Source organism: Somniosus microcephalus, chromosome 1, assembly GCF_052327205.1.
Source record: "Somniosus microcephalus isolate GS21.2 chromosome 1, FLI_Smic_1.0, whole genome shotgun sequence".
NCBI classification, from domain to species: domain Eukaryota; kingdom Metazoa; phylum Chordata; class Chondrichthyes; order Squaliformes; family Somniosidae; genus Somniosus; species Somniosus microcephalus.
In genome coordinates this window covers 171,863,568-171,884,069 of record NC_140987.1, presented here as the reverse complement: position 1 = coordinate 171,884,069, position 20,502 = coordinate 171,863,568, and the positions used below count along the sequence as shown (strand labels likewise).

The window sequence follows — 20,502 nt, the reverse complement described above, 5'->3', positions numbered from 1 at the left end:
GTACCCATGGATTGGAGGGTAAGCCTGACATCGGTAGTGGGGAAAATGCTAGAATCTATTATAAAAGATGTAATAGCAGAGCACTTGGTAAGCAGTGACAGGATCGGACAAAGTCAACATGGATTTACAAAAGGTAAATCATGCTTGACTAATCTACTGGAATTTTTTGAGGATGTAACTGGTAAAATAGATAAGGGAGGACCAGTGGATGTGGTGTATTTGGACTTTCAGAAGGCTTTCGATAAGGTCCCACATAAGAGATTAGCGTGCAAAATTAAGGCACATGGGATTGGGGGCAAGGTATTGACTTGGATAGAGAACTAGTTGGCGGACAGAAAGCAAAGAGTTGGAATAAACGGGTCTTTTTCCGAGTGGCAGGCAGTGACTAGTGGGGTACCGCAAGGATCGGCCCTAGGACCCCAGCTGTTCACAATATATATTAATGATCTGGACGAGGGAATTGGATGTAATATCTCCAAATTTGCAGACGACACAAAGCTGGGTGGGAGGGTAAGCTGTGAGGAGGATGTCGTGAAACTCCAGTACGATTTGGACAGATTGGGTGATTGGGCAGAAACATGGCAAATGCACTATAATGTGGATAAATGTGAGTTTATCCACTTTGGTGGCAAAAACAGGAAGGCAGATTATTATTTGAATGGCAATAGATTGGGAGAAGGGGAAGTGCAAAGAGACCTGGGTGTTCTTGTGCACCAGTCGCTGAAGGTAAGCATGCAGGTGCAGCAGGCGGTTAAGAAGGCAAATGGTATGTTGGCCTTCGTAGCAAGAGGGTTCGAGTACAGGAACAAGGATGTCTTGCTACAGTTGTACAGGGCCTTGGTGAGACCGCACCTTGAGTATTGTGTGCAGTTTTGGTCGCCTTACCTGAGGAAGGACGTTCTTGCCATGGAAGGAGTGCAGCGAAGATTCACCAGGCCGATACCTGGGATGGCAGGAATGACGTATGAGGAGAGATTGTGTCGATTGGGCTTATACTCACTGGAGTTTAGAAGATTGAGAGGGGATCTCATCGAAACCTATAAAATTCTGTCAGGCCTGGACAGACTAGATGCAGGAAGGATGTTTATGATGGCCGGGGTGTCCAGAACCAGGGGTCATAGTCTAAGGATAAGGGGTAAGCCATTTAGGACTGAGATGAGGAGGAATTTCTTCACCCAGAGAGTGGTGAACCTGTGGAATTCTCTGCCACAGAGGGCGGTGGAGGCCAGTTCATTAAATATATTCAAAAAAGAGTTGGATATATTTCTTAAGGCTAAAGGGATCAAGGGATATGGGGAGAAGGCAGGGACAGGGTACTGAATTTGGATGATCAGCCATGATCTCATTGAATGGCGGAGCAGGCTCGAAGGGCCGAATGGCCTACTCCTGCTCCTATCTTCTATGTTTCTATGTTTCCCCCTTCCCCTTAGAACTTGCATTTATATAATGTCTTTAATGTAGGGAAGATGTCCCAGGATGCTTCACAGGAGTGTCATAAGACAAAGATTGACACTGAGCCAAAGAAGGAGAAGTTAGAACAATAACTAAAAGCTTGGCGAAAGAGGTAATTTTTAAAAAGGGTCTTAAAGGAGGAGCTAGGTGGAGAGACGGAGAGGTTTAGGGAGGGAATTCCAGAGGTTGGGGCCTAGACGGCTGCCAATGGTAGGGCAATGGTGGGATACGTTAGAGTCCAGAGTTGGAGGAATGCAGTGTTCTTGAAGGGTTGTAGGACTGGAGGAGGTTTCAGAGATAGGAAGGGATGAGGCCATGGAAAGATTTGAGCTCGAGGATGAGAATTTTAAAATTGAGGCATTGGTGAAACAGGAGCCAATGTAGCCCAGCGTTGGTGTGGGTTAGAATACGGGCAACTCAAGATTATGGAGGGTGGAAGATGGGAGGGTGGCCAGGAGAGATTGGAATAGTCATGTCTGGAGGTAACAAAAGCATGGATGAGGGTTTCAGCAGCAGATGGGTAGAGATAAGCGATGTTTTAGTTGGAAGTAGGCCTCTTTTTTCTCTTAAAGTTCTTGAATGTAGTTGCCTCTCTGAATGTGTAGTTGCCGCCCATGTTTGAATCTCCCTAGCAGGTTTTCGTCACTGACACAACACTGAAACAGCCCTAATCAAAATCACAAATGACATCCTCTGTGACTGTGACCATGGTGCACTATTCCTTCTGATCTCTCTGCAGCCTTTGACACGATGGATCACATCATCCTCCTCGATTGCCTCTTCTCCATGATAGAAGCATAGAATGATACTGCACAGAAGGAGACCATTCGGACCATCGTGCCTGTGCCGGCTCTTTGGTAGAGCTATCCAATTAATCCCGCTCCTCTGCTCTTTTCCCATAGCCCTGTAAATTTTCCCTTCAGGTATTTATCCAAGTCTCTTTTGAATGTTACTATTGAATCTGCTTCCACCACCCTCTCAGGCAATGCTATCCAGATCACAACAACTTGCTGTGTAAAAATACTTATGTTGCCTCTGGTTCTTTTGCCAGTCACCTTAAATCTGTGTCCTCTGGTTACCGACCCTGCTGCCACTGGAAACAGTTTAAGAACATAGGAACGGGAGTAGGTCATTTAGCGCCTCGAGCCTGTTCCATCATTCAGTGAGATCATGGCTGATCTGTGACCTAACTCCATATCCCTTTGCCCCATATCCCTAATACCTTTGGTTAACAAAAATCTATCAATCTCAGATTTAAAATTAATAATTGACCTAGCATCAATTATCGTTTGCGGAAGAGAGTTCCAAACTTCTACCACCCTTTGCATGTAGAAGTGTTTCCTAACCACAATCTGTAACGTCATGGCCCGGCATATTCCTCACACTACCATTACCATCAAGCCAGGGGACCAATGCTGGTTCAATGAGGAGTATAGAAGAGCATACTTGGAGCAGCACCAGGCGTACTTAAAAATGAGGTGCCAACCTGGTGAAGCTACAACACGACTACATGCATGCTAAACAGCAGAAGCAGCATGCTATAGACACAGCAAAGCGATCCCGCAACCGACGGATCAGATCAAAGCTCTGCAGTCCTGCCACATCCAGTCGTGAATGGTGGTGGACAATTAAACAACTAATGGGAGGAGGATGCTCCATGAACATCCTCAGTGATGGCGGAGCCCAGCACGTGAGTGCAAAAGACAAGGCTGAAGCGTTTGCAACCATCTTCAGCCACAAGTGCTGAGTGGATGATCCATATCGGCCTCCTCTTGAGGTCTCCACCAATACAGAAGCCAGTTTTCAGCCATTTTGATTTATTCCACGCGATAGCAAGAACCGGCTGAGTGCACTGGATACAGCAAAGGCTATGGACCCTGACAACATCCTGGCTGTAGTGCTAAAAACTTGTGCTCCAGATCTAGCCTTGCCTCTAGCCAAGCTGATGTAGTACAGTTACAACAGTGACATCTATCCAACAAAGTGGAAAATTGCCCAGGTATGTCCTGTCCACAAAAAGTAGGACAAATCCAATCGGCCAATTACTGCCTAATCAGTCTACTGGCAGTTATCAGCAAAGTGATGGAAGGTGTTGTCGACAGTGCTATCAAGTGGCACTTACTCACCAATAACCTGCTCACCTATGCTCAGTTTGGATTCCGCCAGGATCACTCAGCTCCAGACATAATTACAGATTTGGTCCAAACATGGACAAAAGAGCTGAATTCCAGAGGTGAGGTGAGAGTGTCTGCTCTTGACATCAAGGCAGTATTTGACCGAGTGTGGCATCAAGGAGCCCTAGTAAAATCTGTGGTGAGTGATTCACCTTCTGACTCCCCAAAGCATTTCCACTATCTTCAAGGCACAAGTCAGGAGTGTGATGGAATACTCTCCACTTGCCTGGATGAGTGCAGCTTCAACAACATGCAAGAAGCTCGACACCATCCAGGACAAAGCAGCCGCTTGATTGGCACCCCATCCACCACCTTGAAACATTCACTCCCTCTGCCACCGGCGCATCCTGTCTGCCATGTGTACCATCTACAAGATGCACTGCAGCAACTTGCTAAGACTTTTTCGAAAGCACCTCCCAAACCTGCGACCTCTACCACCTAGAAGGACAAGGGCAGCAGGTACATGGGAACACCACCACCTCCAAGTAACACACTAACGTAAGAAAACTACTAGGCACTTGGTCTAAGCGTTAAACAAAGCTTTAATCAACTGTTTTACAACATGGAGGTCTAGTTGTGTCCTTCACTAGTTCCTGTTAAGAATGTCCTGCGCAAGCTGGGCCCGTGCCTGAGTATTTATACTCTCCCTGGACAGCGCCACCCGTAGGCCGCTCAGTATTATTTCATAAATCTTTCTTTCATGAATGACTGATTCATGTCGCACACCATGCTGACTTTTAATTATATCGCTGTTCCTTCATCGTCGCTGGGTCAAAATCCTGGAACTCCCTACTTAACAGCACTGTGGGAATACCTTCACCACACGGACTGCAGCAGTTCAAGAAGGTGGCTCACCACCACCTTCTCAAGGGCAATTAGGGATGGGCAATTAGGGATGGGCAATAAATGCTGGTCTTGCCAGCGACGCCCACATCCCGTGAATGCATTAAAAAAAAAATCACTCCTGAAATGCCTGGCTCTAATTTTTAGACTATACCACCTAATCCTAGACTCCCCAACCAGTGAAAGTAGTTTCTCGCTATCAGTTTCCCTTAATATCTTGAAAACGTCGATTAAATCATCCCTTAACCTTCTAAATTCCAGGGAATACAACCCTAGTTTGTGTAATCTCTCCTTGTAATTTAACCTTTGGAGTCCAGGTATCATGCTGGTAAATCTACGCTGCACTCCTGCTAAGGCCAATATATCCTTCCTAAGGTGTGGTGCACAGTACTGCTCACAGTACTCCAGGTGTGGTCTAACTAGGGCTTTGAATAGCTGTAGCATAATTTCTTGTATTTCTTTATATTTACTCTATCAAAACAATTCATGATTTTGAATACCTCCATCAAATCCCTTCTTAGCCTTCTCCGCTCTAAGGAGAACAACCGTAGCTTCTCCGGTCTCGCCACGTAACTGAAGCCCCTCATCCTTGGTACCATTCTAGTAAATCTCTTCTGCACCTTCTCCAAGGAGTTGACTTCCTTCTTAAAGTGTGATGGCCAGAATTGAACACAGTACACCAGCTGAGGCCTAACCAGTGTTTTCTAAAGGTTCAGCATAATCTCCTTGCTTTTGTACTCTCTTCCTTTATTAATAAAGGCAAGGATCCCATATGCTTTTTTAACAGACTTCTCAACTTGTCCTTCCACATTCAAAGATTTATGTACATACACCCCCAGGTGTCTCTGTTCCTGCACCCCCTTTAAAATTGTACCATTTAGCTTATATTGCCTTTCCTCATTCTTCCTACCAAAATGTATCACTTCACACTTCTTTGCGTTAAATTTCATCTGCCATGTGTCTGCCCATTTTACCAATCTATGTCCTCCTGAAGTCTGTTACTATCCTCCTCATTGTTTACTACATTTCTGAGTTTCATATCTGCAAACTTTGAAATTATGTCCTGTATACCCAAGTCCAGGTCATTAATATATATCAAAGAGCAGTGGTTCTAATACCGACCCTTGGGAAACACCACTGTTTACTTCCCTCCAGTCTGAAAAACAACCGTTCATCACTACTCTCTGCTTTCTGTCTCCATGCTGCCACTGTCCCTTTAATCCCATGGGCTTTAATTTTGCTAACAAGTCTATTATGTTGTACTACGTCAAACGCCTTTTAAAAGTCCATGTACACAACATCAACCCTCTCCGTTACTTCATCAAGGACCTCGATCAAGTTAGTCAAACATGATTTGCCTTTAACAAATCCGTGCTGACTTTAATTTAGTAGCCCATACTTTTCCAAATGACAATTAATTTTGTCCCGGATTATTGTCTCTCAAAGTTTCCCCCACCACTGATGTTAGGCTGACTGGCCTGTAGTTGCCATGTTTATCCTCCTCCCCTTTTTTAAACAGGGATGTAACATTTTCAATCCTCCAGACCTCTGGCACCAACCCCATATCCAAGGCGGATTGGAAGATTGTGGCCAGAACCTCCACATTTCCACCCTTGCTTCCCTCAGCAACCTAGGATGCATCCCATCCAGACCGGGTGAATTTTATACTTTGAGGATTGCCAACCTATTAAGTACATTCTTTTTATCTATTTTTATCCTATCCATTATCCCTACTGCTTCCTCCTTTACTGCTACATTGGCAGCATCCTCTTCTCTAGTGAACACAGATGCAAAGTACTCATTTAGTACCTCAGCCATACCCTCTGCATCTACAAGAATATCTCCTTTTTGGTCCCTAATCAGCCTCACCCTTCCTTTGACTACCCTTTTACTATTTGTGTTTTTATAAAAGACTTTTGGGTTCCCTTTTATATTAGCTGCTAATCTATTCTTGTACTCTCTGCCCATCGTATTCTCTTTTTTGCATCTCTTCTATACTTTCTGTATTCAGCTTGGTTCTCTATGGTATTATAAAACTGTGCAATTGTCCTTAGCCTCCTTTTTCTGTTTCATTTTAACCTCCTATATCTTTCATCAACCAGGGAGCTCCAGCTTTGGATGCCCTTCCTTCCCCCTCATAGGAATATGTCTGCTCTGAGGCTGAACCATCTCCTCTTTGAAGGCCTCCCATTGTTCAATTACTGTTTTGCCTACCAATTTTTGATTCCAATCCACCTGGGCAAGATCCCTTTTCAACTCACTGAAATGAACCCTCCTCCGGTTAAGTATTTTTATACTTGATTGCACCTGGTTCTTTTCCATAACTATTCTAAACCTGATACTACAATCACTGTTCCCCAAATGCTCTCCCACTGAAACTTGATTCACCAGAACTAGATCCAGCACTGCTTCCTTCCTTAATAACAGAAAATGCTGGAAAAACTCAGCAGGCCAGGCAACATCCGTGGAGAGAAATTAGAGTCGACGTTTCGGGTGAACCCTTTTTCAAAACTGGAAAGGAAATGAAATAGATCGAAGGCAGGGCTGCGATAGAACAAAAGAAGTAAAGAGACATTAAGAGGTATTCAAAACCAGACGAGATGGTAATAGGACAGTGGAGACAAAAGACGGCTCCGATTAGGTGTGAAGTGTACTGGCAGGATGAGAGACAGCTGCCATGTGGGAGAGAGAGAAAAAAGGAAAGGGGGGGGAGGGAAAACCCAAAACAAAGGGGTGGAAAAAATATAAGTAAAAATGTAATAGGGGCCGAGGTTATGATCTGAAATTGTTGAACTCGATATTGAGTCCGGAAGGCTGCAAAGTGCCTAATCGGAAGATGAGGTGCTGTTCCTCAAGTTTACGTTGAGCTTCCGTGGAACAATGCAAGAGGCCGAGGACGGTGAGGTCTGAGTGGGAATGGAGCGGTGAATTAAAATGACCGGCGACTGGAAGCTCGGGGTCACCCTTACGGACTGAACGGAGGTGTTCCGCAAAGCGGTCACCCAATCTCTGTTTGGTCTCCCCAATGTAGAGGAGACCGCATCGTGAGCAGCGAATACAGTATACTAGATTTCAAGAAGTACAAGTAAATCGCTGTTTCACCTGGAAGAGGTGTTTGGGGCCCTGGACAGGGGGAAGGGGGGGAGGTATAGGAGCAGGTGTTACATCTCCTGCGCTGTTGGGGGTGATAGAGGAGTGGACTAGGGTGTCTCGGAGGGAATGATCCCTACGGAATGCTGAAAGGGGAGGGGAGGGGAAGATGCGTTTGGTGGTGGGATCACTTTGGAGGTAGCGGAAATAGCGGAGGATGATCCGTTGAATGTGGAGGCTGGTGGGGTGAAAGGTGAGGACAAGGGGAACCCTATCGTGGTTCCGGGAGGGTGGGGCAGGGGTGAGAGCAGAAGTGCGGGAGATAGAACGGACACGGTCGAGGGCCGTGTCAACCACGGTAGAGGAAAAAGGAAGACATGTCGGAAGCACTGGTGCGGAAGGTGGCATCGTTGGAGCAGATACGGCGGAGACGGAGAAACTGGGAGAATGGAATAGAGTCCTTACAGGAGGCGGGGTGGGAGGAAGTGTAGTCCAGGTAGCTGTGGGAGTCAGTGGGCTTGTCTTGAATATTGGTCGATAACCTATCCCCAGAGATGGAGATGGAGACCAATATTCACCACAAGCCCACTGACTCCCACAGCTACCTGGACTACACTTCCTCCCACCCCGCCTCCTGTAGGGACTCTCTTCCATTCTCCCAGTTTCTCCGTCTCCGCCGTATCTGCTCCAACGATGCCACCTTCCACACCAGTGCTTCCGACATGTCTTCCTTTTTCCTCAACCGAGGATTCCCCTCTACTGTGGTTGACACGGCCCTTGACCGTGTCCGTTCTATCTCCCGCACTTCTGCCCTCACCCCTGCCCCTGCCTCCCGGAACCACGATAGGGTTCCCCTTGTCCTCACCTTTCACCCCACCAGCCTCCACATTCAACGGATCATCCTCCGCCATTTCCGCTACCTCCAAAGTGATCCCACCACCAAACGCATCTTCCCCTCCCCTCACCTCCCCTTTCAGCATTCCGTAGGGACCGCTCCCTCCGAGACACCCTAGTCCACTCCTCTATCACCCCCAACAGCCCTTCCCCTTCGTCTGGTACCTTCCCGTGCAAGCGCAGGAGATGTAACACCTGCCCTTATACCTCCCCCGCTTCCCACTGCCCAGGGCCCCAAACACCTCTTCCAGGTGAAACAGTGATTTACTTGTACTTCTTGCAATCTAGTATACTGTATTCGCTGCTCACGATGCGGTCTCCTCTACACTGGGGAGACCAAACGCAGATTGGGTGACCGCTTTGTGGAGCACCTCCGTTCAGTCCGTAAGGGTAAACCCGAGCTTCCGGTCGCCTGTCATTTTAATTCACCGCTCCATTCCCACTCGGACCTCACCGTCCTTGGCCTCTTGCATTGTTCCACGGAAGCTCAACGCAAACTCGAGGAACAGCACCTCATCTTCCGATTAGGCACTTTACAGCCTTCCGGACTCAATATCGAGTTCAACAATTTCAGATCCTAACCTCGGCCCCTATTACATTTTTACTTATATATTTTTTCCACCCCTTTGTTTTGGATTTTCCCTCTCCACCACCCCCCCCCCACCTTTTCCTTTGTTTTCTCTCTCCCACATGGCAGCTGTCTCTCTTTCTGCCAGTACACTTCACACCTAATCGGAGCCGTCTTTTGTCTCCACTTGTCCTATTACCATCTCGTCTGGTTTTGAATACCTCTTAATGTCTCTTTACTTCTTTTGTTCTATCGCAGCCCTGCCTTCGATCTATTTCATTTCCTTTCCAGTTTTGAAAAAGGGTTCACCCGAAACGTCGACTCTAATTTCTCTCCACGGATGTTGCCTGGCCTGCTGAGTTTTTCCAGCATTTTCTGTTGTTATTTCGGATTTCCAGCATCTGCAGTATTTTGCTATCGTACTACTGCTTCCTTCCTTGTTGTGCTGGAAACACAATGATCAAGAAAGTTCTCTTGTATGCATTTCAGGAATTTCTCCCCCCTCTTTGCCTTACAGTTACTATTCCAGTCTATAATAGGATAATTGAAGTCCTCCATTATTACTACTCTGTATTTTTTTGATGTTTCTGTAATTTGCCTGCAAATTTGCTCCTCTATCCCCTTTCCACTATTTGCTGCCTATAGTATACACCCAGTAGCATAATAACTCTATTGTTCCTTCATTCTAACCAAATAGATTCTGTCTTTGGCCCCTCAACTACATTAGCCCTCTCCAATGTTTACTAGTTTCTTTGTTCAATACTGCCACCCACCACTCCTTTTTTTCCTTCCCTGTCTTTCCTGAATACCTCGTAGCCTGAAATCCTTCCGTTCTTTGAGCCAGGTCTCTGTTATTGCTGCTATATCATAGTCCCATGTGGTGACTTGTGCCTGCAGCTCACCAACCTTATTTACCACACTCTGTGCATTTAGGTACATGCACTCCAAACCTATCTTAGACTGATTCACATTTGCTCCCTGCCTGATCCCTCCTGTTTCTGAACTATTCTTTACTCAGTAGTAGGGAAAATGCTAGAATCTATTATTAGGGATGTGGTAACAGGGCACTTAGAAAATCATAATATGATTGGGCAGAGTCAGCATGGATTTATGAAAGGGAAATTATGTTTGACAAATCTAATAGAGTTTTATGAGGTTGTAATTAGTGGATAAGGGGAACCAGTGGATGTGTATTTGGATTTTCAGATAACATTTGATAATGTGCCACACAAGAGGTTATTACACAAAACTAGAGCTCATGGGACAGGGGGTAATATATTAGCATAGATTGAGGAATGGTTATCGGACAGAAAACTGAGTAGGAATAAACAGGTCATTTTTGGGTTGCAAGGCTGTAATTAGTGGGGTACTGCAAGGATCAGTGCTTGGGCCTCAGCTATTTACAATCTATATTCATGACTTAAATGAAGGGTGTAGTGTATCCAAGTTTGCTGACGATACAAAGCTAGGTGGGAAAGTAAGTTGTGAGGAGGAGGCAAAGAGGCTGCAAAGGGATATAGACAGGTTAAGTGAGCAGGCAAGAACATGGCAGATGGAATATAATGTGGCGAAATGTGAAGTTATCCACTTTGATAGGAAAAATAGAAAAGCAGAATATTTTTTAAATGATGAGAGATTGGGAAATGTTGGTATTCACAGGGACCTGGTGGGTGTCCTTGTACACGAATCACTGAAAGTTAACATGCAGGTACAGCAAGCAAATGGTATGTTAGCCTTTATTATATAAGGATTGGAGTATAAGAGTAAAGAAGTCTTAGTGCAATTATATAGGGCCTTGGTGAGACCACACCTGGAGTACTGTACAGATTTGGTCTCCTCACCTAAGGAAGTGTATACTTGCCATAGACGGAGTGAGACGAAGGTTCACCAGACTGATTCCTGGGGTGGGGGGATTGTCCTATGAGGAAAGATTGAGTAGACTAGGCCTATATTCCCTAGCATTTAGAAGAATGAGAGGTGATCTCATTGCAACATATAAAATTCTTATGGGGCTTGACAGGGTAGATGCAGGGAGGATGTTTCCCCTGGCTGGGGAGTCTAGAACTAGGGGTCACCATTTCAGAAAAAGGGGTGGGGGGGGGGGGGGCCTTTAGGACTGAGATAAGGAGAAATTTCTATGACTGACACCAGCTGAAAATTGTCCTTGGTACTGAGATGCTTTAATTGTAGGATCAAGACTGATATAGATGGGGCACTTTGTTCAAATCAGGCAAATATGTAAGCACGCTTAATTGGGAGCGAGGCGAGAGCGGACCCTATTGTGATGGCGCTGATGAAGATGGCTGCCGTCCTTGCGGGCTCCGTGCGTACCAGGCAGCTAAGTGTCCTTTGCTGCTTGGTGCGCTCGGCTCGTTAAGAAAAAAGCATTTCACTGACTGGATTTCACTTGTTGTATTTGGTTATGTGACAAATAAAATTGAAATTGAAATTGAATTGAATTGATTATAGTGGGAACAAGAAAGATAAATTGCTATATCCGGACATGATTATGGACTACTGCATAATGCAAATGGTCAAGCAAATTACTGGGAGGAGAGAGAATACTAGACTTGCTATTTTATAATGGCCAATGAATAGCAGATATAGTAAAAGTCAGAACATGTAGCTAACAGTGACTACAATATGGTGGAGTTTAAAAGTAAAAAAAACGAGGATTACAACCAAGTCTTTTACGTTTAAGAAGACAGACTTCGAGGGGATGAGAAAGTAGCTAAGAATGATGGATTGCCATATGCTGTTACCTGATGTAAATACAGAGGAAAGATGGAATATATTCTGAAACATAATTAGGGGAATGCAAAATAAGTATATTCCATCAGGTAGAAAGTAGAGCAGTACAGGTAGAAAACCAAAATCATGCATAATAAGGTATAAAAAAGGATTTACATTACATATAAAATTACAGTTACGATTAAAGCCAGGGATGAGTGTAGGAAAAAGATGAAACTCGTCAAGAACTCATTTAGGATAGACAAAATAGATGTAACTGCTGTGTGTGTAAGAAGAAGAGAGAGCAATAGAGTTAGAACTTGAAAATGATACACATCCAGGAACTAATCACAAAACGGTAAAACCATTGCTGCCAGACCCAGGACATGCTGTTAGGCCCATGCCAACTCCCCTCCTCACTGCTGACCGACATTTGAAAACCACTGCTGAGCCAAACCCCACAATCTATTCCCAAACACCAGGTTCTGTCTCCTCAGTTCTACTGAACCCCAGAATCCCCTTCCAAAGTGATGGACAACCGCACTGCAGTTTTGACAAACCCTAGGAATGTTCTAAGTGCAACAGTTTCCATTGTCACTTAATGTACTGTTGTATCAGATGCATACCTCCAACTGGTACATATTGCGTACTATCTTGCTAGGTATTCGCAGCTTGAAAAATTATTATAGGGATAAAGCAACATCCTGCTGTAGTGCTGAAGACCTATGCACCAGAGCTAGCTGTGCCCCTAGCCAAGCTATGGCACAGATATCCAGTTGATACCTTGGAATGTTTTCCAGGTATCCACAACAAAAGGATAAATCTAACCCGGCCTATTACTGCCCTATTTGTTTCCTCCCAATCGTCAATAAAATGATTGGAACAATCAATAGTGTCATCAAGTAACACTACTCACTAATAGACTGCTCACTGCTCACTTTGGGTTCTAGCATAACCACTCTTCTCCAGACTTCATCATAGCTTTGATCCAGACATGAATGCAAAACCTGAATGCCAAAGGTGAGGTGAGAATTGCTGCCCTTGACCAAATATGACACGAGGAGCTCTGACAAAACTGAAGTCCATGCGGGTCAAAGGGGAAACCCTCCAGTGGCTGAAGTAAAGGAAGATGGTTATGGTTGTTGGAGGCTGTCATCACAGCACCAGGACATTTTTTTAACCTCAAGTGTTCCTCAGGAAAGTATCCTCAACCCAACAATTTTCAGCTGCTTCATCAATTACTTTCCCTCCATCAGAAGGTCAGGATTGGGTTGTTTGCTGATGGATCTACGGTATTTAGCTCCATTCACCGATAATGAAGTAGCCCATGGTAGCCTCTAGCAGGTCCTGGATAACATCCAGACTTGCATTGATGTTCACACTTTGGGAACTGTGGTGAAGTTGTATAACCATTTTGTATCCTTGCACAGTGATGCTCCATTACAACAGATGTATATTTATTGACTAGAACTACATCAAGGGATTGTGGTCAGAATATAGAGTAAATGCAGTTCCATATAAATACAGTTATAGCTTGTGCAGCATGTAAACAACACTTGAGCATTCTTTTTAATTTATAGAGTAGCTAATTCTTGTGGCAGTAATGTGTGACTTAGATAAATGACTATGTTCCTCCCAAAGGTAATTTGGTTGGCTCAGTGCAACACTGATGTCTCAAGTCATTTAGCATGTATGAACATACAAAATTGACAGGCAGGAAAAGACCAGCTGGTCCATCAAGCTTGCCCCATACCATGATGGACGAACCATTATGACTAAACGCTTCTTCCCTCCCACCCATCCCCGCAGCTATGTAATCTCCTGGGAGAAGCAAAAAAAGAGAAAAAACTCAGGGCCAATAAGGGAAAAAATACTCTGAAAAATTCCTCTCCGAGCCTTTCAAGTGATCAAAACTAGTCCAGGAGATGAAATGGACTTACCTTCTATATGCTGCGATCTCTGTCCCAGTCACGAACCGGTCCAGCTCCCTCTTGAAGGCATACAGAGTCAGCACCCACCACCCCAACTGGCAATACAGGAAACTCTCTCTTTTAACCGGCACCTAAATATCCGACAATCTCTCTTAACCGGCAAAATTCAGGAGTAAGTTCAGGTAAGTTTTACTATATATTAGTAGCCGTGTAACCGGGGTTCCTGGATCTGTGGCCGTGTAACCAGGACTCCTGCACAAGTGCCCTGTAACCGGGGCTCCTGCACCTGTGGCCGTGTACGGGGCTCTTGTACCTTGGTAAGTATACCTCTCTGTAATCCGGACTTTTTGATCAACCGGCACCATGTCGGTCCCGTCGGTGCCGGGTAAAAATGAGTTTCCTGTATATACAAGAGGCTCACTACTCTCTGAGAAAAGAAGAACCGCATAGCATCCAGTCTATTCCTACTCTTACATAGTTTAAACTCGTGCCCCCTGGTCCTCCCCAATCTGTTAAACTTGAATAATCTATCAATCCAACCCTTTAATTATTTTACAGACCTCTGTCAGGTCACCTCTAAGTCTACATTGCTCTAAAGTAAATCAACCAAGGTCCTTGAGCCTATCTGAGCAGCTGAAGCTCTTTAAGCTAGGCATTATTCTTGTAGCTCTCCTCGGGATCTTTTCCAAGCCACTATATTGCCCACCATGTGGGGGGACCAAAACGGAGCACAGTACTCCAGATGCAGTCTGACCATCGACCTGTATCGTGTCAAAATGGTGTCCTTTGATTTATACTGAATGGTTCTATTAGTACAACCCCAATACCCTGTTAACTTTAGCTACAGTTTCTCTACATTGGTCATGAGCCTTCAGTGATCTGTGCACAATAACACCTAGATAATTTTTCTCTCTGAACCTCTCTCAGTATTTTTCCCTGCAAATGATACGTCTATTCTGTGTTGGCCCTACCAACATGCATGACACTACATTTGATAAGTATTTATTTACAGCACAAAACCGGCCATTGTGCCCAACAGGTGGTGTTTATGCTCCACACGAGCCTCCTTGCAACCTTCTTCATCTAACCCTAACCCTATCAACATATCTTTCTATTCCTTTCTCCCTCTTGTTATCTAGCTTCCCCTTAAATGAATCTATGCCGGTTGCATTATCTAATTTATCTAAATTAAACAATATCTGCCATTGTGTGGGCCACTCCCCTAGCCCATCTAAATCTTTTTGGATTTGATTGCACTTGATTTTGGATATGACCTACATTACAATGCATGGCTTGTCTTTCTTTGGTTTTCTTGGGGACCAGCACCACTGGTGATGTCTGCCGGCTGTGGGATGGCGATATTTCACAGTTTCAGCATTTTCAGTACCTCCTTGGTTCTATTCTGTCGCAATGTGGCACAAAGTATGAGGGTTGGCGCACTGGTGAAACCAATCTGATGATGTAAAGAACAGTTGAGCTAGCTACAGCCATGGAATTGATGACAAAGTATGTTTTTAATTTGTAATGCCAATTAGAGGTAGACCAGCCCTTATATAACCACCTACTTCCCGTGGACAAAACTCTAGATATTTTATGTGTTTCTAATGTGAGGGAAATCACATTACTAAAACATGTAAATTCAGTGGGACAGTTTGCCAGTTATGCCACAAGCAAGGATCCTAAGTCTAATGAAGTCTATGAACCCCTGGTTTGCCTACATTTTAGAGGAAATGAGATCCAGGGAGCATTGTTCTGTGTATTATCTGTAGGGAAAAGACATGGACCCATATAAGTTCATACTGGGATTGAATGGAAAACGTGACGTGATGGAGGGGGATGTGGGGGCTTGATTGACTATCTGATGAAGATGCATACTGATGTCTAGGATTAGGATTATTTTAAGAATATGCAAACCTATAGAGGACCGCAAGTTCTTGTTTTAGGAACTGTCACCATACAAGTCAAATCAAGGCCAAGAGAAGTGGTTGCCAGTTTTGGTTGTGATGGAACAAGGTCCAAATTTAATGGGCTGGCATTGGGTGTAAAATCATTGAAATATCTTTGCTCCATTTGCTCTGAGAAAAAAGAGTGAAGGCTGAGTTACAAAGATTAGAGAAGATACAAAGATTAAATCAGTACCTTTTTCTGAGTGGATAGTGCCAATTGTCTATGTAGTTAAGCAAGATTAATAGATGAGAATCCATGAGGATTATTAAGTAACAGTGAATCAAGTATTCAAAATAGATAATTATGCCATTCCCAAAACAGAAGATTTGTTACTCATTTTAGGAGGTGGGCAGTAAGTTACAAAACTCAATATTTCAAAGTTTTAATGTGAAATGATCCTGGATGAAGATTCAAAATGGAACGTGAGTGAGTGCTTATTGAGAAATGGAGAAACATAGAGGTAGATACTACACTTTGGTCTTGGTCTGAATCGGATCAGCTGATCTTTTCTAGCTACAGTATTATAATATGTAGAATTATTGGGTTAATAATAGAGTGAAGTCTTCAACTTTTTTGTTGTTGCAGGGGCAGCTTTCAATTTTACATGAAAAAATTGACCACCTAGAACGTCTATTAGCTGAAAACAACGAAATAATTTCAAACATCAGGGACTCGGTTATTAATTTGAGCGAATCTGTGAAAGATAGCCGAGGGGGCCTTGAAGCTTCAAATTCAAGTAAAGGATTATTCTCTGAACTCTTTGGATCCTCTTCTTTTGTTATTCCCATTGAACCGGAAGATTGTCACTTTGCCTCAAAGAGCTACACGAAAGCATCAAATTTACAAGTAAGTAACAATTGTGTTTTATGGACCATAACATTTGAAATATTTCCAGTTATTGCATCAGGGCACTAGTCAGTTTGCAACCAATGTCTCTGCTTTAACTGATTGCAAAATAATTGCTAAACATTCTTTATTTCTATGGTGAACCCAGCAAACGGATTAGATGCAGGAAAAAAATCCAAGAATTTTGTTGATGCCAGGATGTTATAATTTTAAAGTTTCCCTATGTACTATCAAGGAAAGCTTTTGCAGGAAAAATGTCTGGGCAATGGGAAAAAAATTAAACTTGAGCAGAATCTCAAGGCAATCCTTGGTGTGGTTTGTAGTGACTTGTTCTGCTGGATGAATGGCTTTACAGCCTTTAGATGAAGACAGACTTCCTTTTGCAGCAGAAGAAATTTCATATCCTCAAAAGAATAAGTTGAGGAAAACAGCAAGGATCTATAAAATAAGTGCCCATGGCTAATGCTTTCATCACCATCTCCGTAACTCACTGTTGCTACAATGGGACCCCATTACATTAGATGGCTGGTGAGATAGACTGTTTAGAAACACTGTTCCATATGTTTCACCAGGGTCTCAGGACAGTGATTCTCTTTCAAGACAGTTAAGTAACCTTTTGAAATAACAACAGAAAATGCTGGAAATACTCAGCAGGCCAGGCAGCATCCGTGGAGAGAGAAACAGAGTTAATGTTTCAGGTCAGGGACCCTGGACACCTTTTGCCCTAGATTTGCAGAAATGTATATTTCATGGACCATAGAGAAAGTTTACTTAGGCCCAGACAATTCAGCAATTTACTCCATTACTTCACTGTCCCAAAGCTGTCAGGAAATTGCCGATCAAAAGTCAACCTGAAGACCTTGAACTTCTTCATTCTTTTTCTTTTTCATTCTACAACACATTTTTTTGGAAAAGACAACCAATTGCTTCTTTTGCTGCAATGATGAAATTTACACTAGCCAAAAAACCTTGCGCATAAATCATTTGGTTGTCTGTGTTTTATTTTCTTTGTGCCGCTGCTATACACTGTTGAGATTCCTGCATGGCAATTAACAATGTATTTTACACTTTGGGAAAAAAAGTGTAAATGTGCTTCATACATTGTTTTAAACAGCTGTTCTTGTGACACAATATGTAGACATCACTCCACTTTTGTTTATGTAGGGTCTACTGACTAAAATGAAGAATTTTTTTTAGATTGATTCCTTAAACCACAACGTTAGCAAGGATGCAGATTGAAGAGCCTTTGGGAATTGGTGTCTAAATGTTTCTGATTTCTTCTAGATGTTGGATATCTACAACATTCTACCTTTTGACAACCCAGATGGTGGAGTTTGGAAACAGGGCTTTGACATCATTTACAATGAACATGAGTGGGATGATGAGCCACTGCAGGTCTTTGTTGTGCCTCATTCACACAATGATCCTGGTGAGGAATAGACATTTTAAGGGGTTTGAACTTCATCACAACTTAATGATTTCTAAACAGTGTTTTTCATTTCATAAAGTTAATTATTAGTATTTATTATATTTTAAATTGTATTACTTTTTCAGCAGAAAAAGACAAATTTACATGGGACCTACAATGCTGAATGGAAGCATTGGCCCATAATTTGCGGTCAGCAGTGAAGCAAAGGTGTTCGCCGCTGGCCCCGAAATAAGCTTCTCACAAAGATCTTGTGATCTCTGTGGCAAGAAGTTTGGCTTTTCCGATGTGCAGCTGAAATCAATTTAGCGGGAATCCCATAGCTGCTGTGAGGTCAACAAGCTATCTAAGCAGCCAATCACATTGCAGAATTCTCACAGACAGGGAACCAGGAAATAGAAAGCACTAGTAATCAATCATTTAAATTTTTTTTACAGAGAGCGAAATAAAGATTTTTTTACGTACACATTTTTTAAAATTAATTTTAAAATCTAATAATTTTTAACTTAATGGAGAAATTTGACATTCCACCAATATAAAATTAGTTTTTTTGGGCCAGAATGGTATTAGTAGCTATTACTCAGATCGTCGTTTAAAAACCCAGTTACACCTCATTTGAATGGGTCTAACTTTTTATGGGGTTTCTAACAGCGATATTTGTTCGGAAAAGGGGAAGTTTGTGTCATTATCAGTGATTTGATTGCCAGCTCTGTGGGGGGGCGAGGAGCAGTGAATGACAGACTGCAATTTCAGGATATCCCCGTTAGGCTGCGCATGTACTAAATCCTGAAGTTGCAGTCAGTTTCAAAGGCAAAATGGTGGCGATCGCTGCCAGTTCATTGCATCAGGACCACAAATTCCAGGCCATTATGCTTGCTGGTGCCATGATATGTGGCAATTTTGTCAAACCTCTGATTTTACTAGGGGTCTGACTGCTTGTATGACTTCTGGCAGGGTGATAATTTCTATGTAAATTAACATCTAAATAGCATGGATGTCATTGGGAGTAGTTAGCATGGTTTTAGAACAAAATGGCCATTCCTTACAAACCTATTTGAGCTAAAGCATAATATGAAACAATCAAATTTTAAGTAGGCTAGTGGAAATTGTGGGTTTGAGCTAAGCCGAATGTCATCAGGATTGAACAAGCATCACCCACTAAATGGACGATGCTATTGCAATTCCAAGGACGGATAGCCCACCCAAACTAGTTTAAACAAAATAAATGCATCAAAATCAAAATGAAAAATCTTTACGTTGCCTTTCTGATCGTATAAATCTTTTTTTAGTGTCAGCCGTGGCTCAATTGGAAGCACCCTCGCCTCTGAGTCAGAAGGTTGTGGGTTCAAATCCCACTCCAGAGACTTGAGCACAAAAATCTAGGCTGATACTCCTGTGTAGTGCTGCACTGTCTGAGGTGCCATCTTTCAGATGAGATATTTAACCGAGGCCCCGTCTGCTCTCTCAGGTGGACGTAAAAGATCCTGTGGCACTATTTCGAAGAGCAGGGGAGTTATCCCCAGTGTCCTGGCCAATATTTATCCCTCAATCAACATCACTAAAACAGATTATCTGGTGATTATCACAATGCTGTTTGTGGGACCTTGCTGTGTGCAAACTGGCTGCCGCGTTTCCTACATTACAACAGTGACTACACTTCAAAAAGTACTTCATTGGCTGTAAAGTGCTTTGGGACATCCGGTGGTCATGAAAGACGCTATATAAATGCAAATCTTTCTTTTTTAGAAGGTGTCTAGTGAATCAGTAGACACCACATGTTGGCGCTCAGGGGTCACTGGGCGTGAACAATAGCTTGAATAACATAAGAGGGGTTCTATTTTAAGTAGATCAGTTTAATTTTGGGGGCAGGCAAGCCTAAATGGCACAGTAACGCATACCTTTGCCTTCTAAAAGTAAAGACACTTAATGTTGTGTTTAAGGGTCACCTGGGCACAAATTATAGGTCAAATAGCGGTCCAACCCCACCAGGATGAATCAAGTGCCTCCCAAGAGACAACACTATTGAAATTACAGAGATTGCTCATACAGAACAAAAATTAAAATTTTCTGAGAAATTTTGCAAACAATAAATTTAGTGTTCTGTGTTGGCTTCTTGAAATATATCAAATTCTATGGCAGATTGACAGGGTAGTTGCTGAGAGGTTGTTTCCCCTGGCTGGAGAGTCTAGAACTAGGGGGCATAGTCTCAGAATAAGGGGTCGGCGATTTAAGACTGAGATGAGGAGGGATTTCTTCACTCAGAGGGTTGTGAATCTTTGGAATTCTCTACCGCAATGGGCTGTGGATGCTGAGTCATTGAGTATATTCAAGGCTGAGATAGATAGATTTTTGGACTCTAGGGGAATCAAGGGATATGGGGATCGGGCGGGAAAGTGGAGTTGAGGTCGAAGATCAGCCATGATCTTATTGAATGGCGGAGCAGGCTCGAGGGGCCGTATGGCCTACTGCTACTCCAAATTATTATGTTCTTTTTGGAATTATATTTCTGTGTCTGTCTCTGTCTGTGTCTCTATATGTCTGTCTCTCTCTCTCACTTTGTCACACATTTGCTAACCATCAACAAACCAGGATTTTTTATTA

The 20,502-nt window shown here is 43.3% G+C and overlaps 1 protein-coding gene across 2 annotated transcripts in view; it reads left to right on the top strand.

The window, feature by feature from the left end:
• man2a1 (mannosidase, alpha, class 2A, member 1) overlaps nucleotides 1–20,502 on the top strand; it is a 355,305-nt gene that overhangs the window by 23,850 nt on the left and 310,953 nt on the right. For both annotated transcript variants that reach the window (XM_085987444.1, XM_085987435.1), the window contains exons 2-3: nucleotides 16,215–16,475; nucleotides 17,760–17,904. In XM_085987444.1, the coding sequence (XP_085843570.1) occupies nucleotides 16,215–16,475; nucleotides 17,760–17,904 (406 nt within the window). The remainder of the gene's footprint in view (nucleotides 1–16,214; nucleotides 16,476–17,759; nucleotides 17,905–20,502) is intronic.